Source organism: Nanorana parkeri, unplaced genomic scaffold, assembly GCF_000935625.1.
Source record: "Nanorana parkeri isolate BGI_ZX_2015 unplaced genomic scaffold, ASM93562v1 scaffold1297, whole genome shotgun sequence".
Lineage (NCBI taxonomy): Eukaryota > Metazoa > Chordata > Amphibia > Anura > Dicroglossidae > Nanorana > Nanorana parkeri.
The window spans coordinates 83,241-88,100 of record NW_017307565.1 but is presented as its reverse complement, the minus strand read 5'-3'; the positions used below and the strand labels follow the sequence as shown (position 1 = coordinate 88,100).

Below are 4,860 nucleotides of genomic sequence, written 5' to 3'. Positions count from 1 at the left end.
TAGCAAAAAAAAATACGAGAAGTAAAAAAAATAAACCTGACTCAAAACCATTTTATCTTTAAAAAGACTGTTAAAAAAGCTGAAGATCTAAATGACCTCTCCCAGGAGGTGTGTGCACGTATATACTGAGCACTAACTTAAACTGTTTGGTCATACAGTGGTACCTCGGTTCACAAACTTAATTCGTTCCACGATTCTGGTTGCGAACTCAAATCAAATTTCCCCATAAGGTTCAATGTAAATACGGTAATCCGTTCTGACCCCTACAAACATTCTGGTTACCTTCATTACCGCTCTGCACGTTCTTGTCACCTCCATTACCGCTCTGCACGTTCTTGTCACCTTCATTACCGCTCTGCACTTTCTTTTTACCATAATGCTTGCTCTGCACTTTCTTTGGAGCCATGCTGGATTGAATAATACTGTACAGTACTGTATGCGCTAAAAAGCACACAAAAAAACTTCACAGGAAGTGTGCACAGGTCTGTCTGCAACTACGATCTCTACTAGAGGAAGCCACGACCACGTGTCAGAGCGGGGAAGATGGCCGCGGTCTTGTCACCCGATGCGGAGTTCACGAACGAAAACAAAATTTGGACAAACTTCCTGTTCGCGAAACGAAGCGTTCGTGAACCGAGGTATTACTGTATTAATGGGCTGGAAGTTTTACAGAATACACACTGTTCTCCGAACGGACAAGAGGGAAGGGTCGCGGCTAAAGGACACTACTGCTTCCCTGTGAGAGCCATGGTACTCATATCAGGAGGCTGCCTAAAGTACAGCGAGACTGTTCCATCCAGCATGAATTGTACACTACACAGAAGTCATCCAGATCTGTCAAACACAGGTATTTTTTTCCTAACAGATATAACCAAATGTTTTTTGCCTACAGTTCTGCTTTAATATCCACTATGTACATATCTAATTTTACTACATGTTTCGAATCCAACCAGAAAATAACAAAAAGAAGCTTTCTTAAGAATGAATTTAATAGTGTTCTCACAATGAAGTATGTACATAATATTACAGGTAGAATTCAGGGGTATCATTTAATTCTGGCTAAAGCCGCTGCTCGTCTCTCTGTGTTCTGGAAGAGAGCTCTGATCAGACTCTTAACTTCATTGGTGGAGAACTCTGCAGCAAGGGGTCCTTTACTATCTGCCCACCTGAAGATTGAGAAAGAAGAAGAAAAACAAGGAGAGTTCAAGCCATCCATCAGAGCAAAGTATTATCACAAAATATGGCTTATATTTAATAAGAAAGAGTAAACTGTTTGCTAGTTCCGTCTGCCTAAATAGTCCAATTTTTGGTATGATGACAAAGGCTAGAATCTCATCAGATTTACTTTGATGTTCTAACCAAGTGTGGAGATTTCCCTTTACTTCCAGTCCTGGTGACCAGACAGCAAGTGAGCATACTGTAACTGCACTTAGTGGGGAGACAGGCAGCAATAATAAAAATACCTAAAAAAACAAAAAGGTTCTTGCGCTTCCCTTCTCTAACAGGTAAGTTGCTTTTATTGAGGTCTGTGTCCCTTTTGGAGTAATAAGTATATGTATCTCGCTTCACTCATTACTGGATTTCTGTAATAAATACAGGTGGGTGCTTGCAGTGACCACGGTTGGCGCCGTGAATAGTATGTAGATATAAAAGGATGTCACCAGCACACCATGCTGTTTGTGTTCAGCAAATGTCCATTTTAATGACAAAAGTTGTCATTCAATTGCAATTGAATGACAACTTTTGTCATTAAGATGGACATTTGCTGAACACAAACAGCATGGTGTGCTGGTGACATCCTTTTGGAGTAATTTCCCTCGCATCCTGTGCTGGGAACTACACAATAAGCAATGGAAAAAATCCTCAGTGGCCACTGCAATCAAAAAACAGGGTCTAACATTTACCTACTCTATGCAAAGCTAGATCAAAAGGTTTTGGTTGGAGTTTGGCTTTAAAAGTGCAAAACACTAATACTACTACTAAATAGAATTTATATAGCGCCAACAGTTTGCGCAGCGCTTTACAATGTAAGGAAGACATTACAATTACAATACAATTCAAGACAAGACGGTAAGGAGGGCCCTGCCCCTGAGGGCTTACAATCTAAAAGAGGAGGGGGAAATAAATACATGGAGGAGGTAGCTGTGAGGGGATGAATTATTTGAGAATGTGATGGTTCAGTGGTTAGGTTGAGGTGGGATAGGCTTCCCTGAAGAGATGAGTCTCTAGGGAATGCCTAAAGACAGTCAAGGTGGGAGATAGACGGACAGGTTGGGGTAAAGAGTTCCAGAGGATGGGAGAGACTCTGGAGAAGTCCTGGAGGTGAGTATGGGAGGAGTTGACTAGGGAGCTGGAAAGCAGGAGGTCTAGGGAAGAGCGGAGTGGACGGTTAGGGTGATATTTTGAGACAAGGTCTGAGATATATCCGGGGCCGAGTTGTGGATGGCTTTATAAGTGACTAATATTTTGAAAAGTGTTAATATTTTGAATTTTATCCTCTGGGCGAGTGGAAGCCAGTGTAGTGATTGACAGAGGGGGGTTGCAGACACTGAGCGGTTGGTCAAGTGAATGAGTCTAGCAGCTGCATTCATGTTAGACTGAAGGGGGGATATCCTGTGTAGTGGAAGGCCAATGAGGAGGGAGTTGCAATAGTCAAGACGAGATATAACAAGCGAGTGGATAAGCAGTTTTGCGGTGTCATTGGTGAGGAAGGGGCTTATTTTGGAGAATGTTACGAAGTTGAAGGCGGCAGGATTTGAATAGCGATTGGATGTGGGGAAGAAAGGTGAGGTCTGAGTCAAGGATGACACCTAGGACCTTGGCATGGGGGGAGGGCTGGATAGTTGTGTTATCAATCTCAACTGAAATGTTGGGGGAAGATGCACGGGCGGGAGGAAATATCATGAGCTCAGGTTTTTGAAAGGTTGAGTTTTAAGAAATGTTTGTGACATCCAGGCTGATATGTCAGTTAGTAGATTAGTGACACAAGAGGACACAGGGAAGTTGTGGAGTGGAAAGATAAATGTGAGTGTCATCGGCATAGAGATGGTATTATATTAAACAAAATAGTTTGCGCTGGAAGTAGGTATGTCGGCACCAGCCGCAACAATGTATGTATAGATGTAAAATGGAAGGCTTGTGTGTTGCGCTCGGTTCAAAATCTATTTGGTTTGTCCGTGATATATCATCAAAACAATAGTTTATATAAGTCGATGTGGTGAAAGGTGAGGTTATTAGTTGACCAAGGAAGGAGGTGTAGATAGAGAAGAGAAGGGGTCCAGGAACAGAGCCTTGGGGAACCCCTACAGAAAGAGGAAGAGGAGGGGAGGAGTTAGAATTGTAGGTGACACTAAAAGGAGCGCTTATATAGGTAAGAGGAGAACCATGAGAGAGCAGAGTCTTGTAGGCCAAGCGACTGGAGTTTTTTGAGGAGCAGCGGGTGGTCAACAGTGTCAAAAGCAGCGGGAAAGGTCTAATAGCAAGAGTAAGGAATAGTGGCCATTGTTTTTAGCTGTTATTAGGTCATTGGTGAGTTTTAGGAGGGCGGTTTCAGTGGAGTGTTGAGGGCGAAAGCCGGACTGAAAGGGGTCCAAAAGGTTGTTATTAGCGAGGTGGCAACTCAGGCACTTGTAGATAAGGCATTCTAGTAGTTTAGAGGTGAATGGGAGTAAGGAGATAGGTCTGAAATTATGGAGGTTGGTATGGTCCAGTGAAGGTTTTTTGGGTATTGGGGTGACGAGTGCATGTTTGAGAGGGGTTGGAAAGATTCCAGTAGGAGAGTGAAAGATTGAAAATGTGAGTAAGAGAGTGTAGGATAGAGCAAGAGGGCGACCAAAGTAGTTTTGGGGGAATAGGGTCCAGGGGGCTAGTGGTGAGGTGTGTGTCAGAGAGGAGCTTTGTAACTTCCTCTGTGGTGACAGGGACAAAAGAGGAAAGTGAAAAGTGTGATGGAGGGTCTGGTACATGAATAGGGGAAGTTGACTGGACAGTGGCGATCTGATCCCGAATTGTATCTATTTTGTTTTTGAAATGAGTGGCGACATCCTGGACAGTGAGTGAGCTAGTGGGTGGTGGTGGTGGAGGACATAGTAGAGACTTGAAGGTAGAAAAGAGTTGACGAGGTCTGGATGAGTGTGTGTTAATGATAGTGACAAAATAAGTAACATAAATAAAAGAAATAAAAACACAATACATGTTTCTTCCATCTTGGAATATATGACAGACGTATCCCATTCCAGGTCTCAGAGCTTAGTCCTTGATGCATTTTGCTTTAAAGGAAAGATGAACCAAGGAAAAATATGGATTTTATTTTCAACTTGCTTCAGAATGCTGGTTGCCCGACACTCCCTGGCTTCAATACTTTCAATTCATGACCCAGAAAAAGCATTTTGTGGGAAAAGTAAAGTGCAAAAGTACTGAAGCCACAGAATCTATAGGCAACCAAACTACTAAGCATTTTTTAGAAAGAGGGGTCAGCAATGAAAGTGTCCATATTTTTATATTATCTTATTATGGTGTCATATCAGAGAGGGTGGGACATTCACCTACAAGCTTGTTACACAAGATCCAGAGGTTGTTTCTTTTTATTGGAAAGGCTTCCAGCATACATTTCCCAGGGAGCACTGCCTGAACTGTCCCTTCTTTTACCTAATAAAAGTGATATTGATTTTGCTTCGCGATTTCAACTGCAATTTACCATGTTTTTCTATTAGACAGAAGATGTTCTCTGGGGACGATCATTAGACATATACAAGGTTATAAACCCCAAAGTGCTTTATGGGGGGGGGGGGGGGGGGGGGGGGGGAGCCGAAAGAAGAGGAGGGTGGGGTAAGGGGTAGTGGAGAAAATTAGGAAGTAGAA

General features: G+C 42.8%; 1 protein-coding gene across 1 annotated transcript in view; it reads right to left on the bottom strand.

Annotated features, from left to right (window-relative positions):
- Positions 1-971: 971 nt before the first annotated feature.
- The window catches only part of ZW10 (zw10 kinetochore protein), a 40,673-nt gene continuing 36,784 nt past the window's right edge, over positions 972-4,860 (bottom strand). Inside the window, exon 16 of the mRNA XM_018569183.1 lies at positions 972-1,166. Within this exon, the coding sequence (XP_018424685.1) occupies positions 1,046-1,166 (121 nt within the window). The 3' untranslated portion in view covers positions 972-1,045. The remainder of the gene's footprint in view (positions 1,167-4,860) is intronic.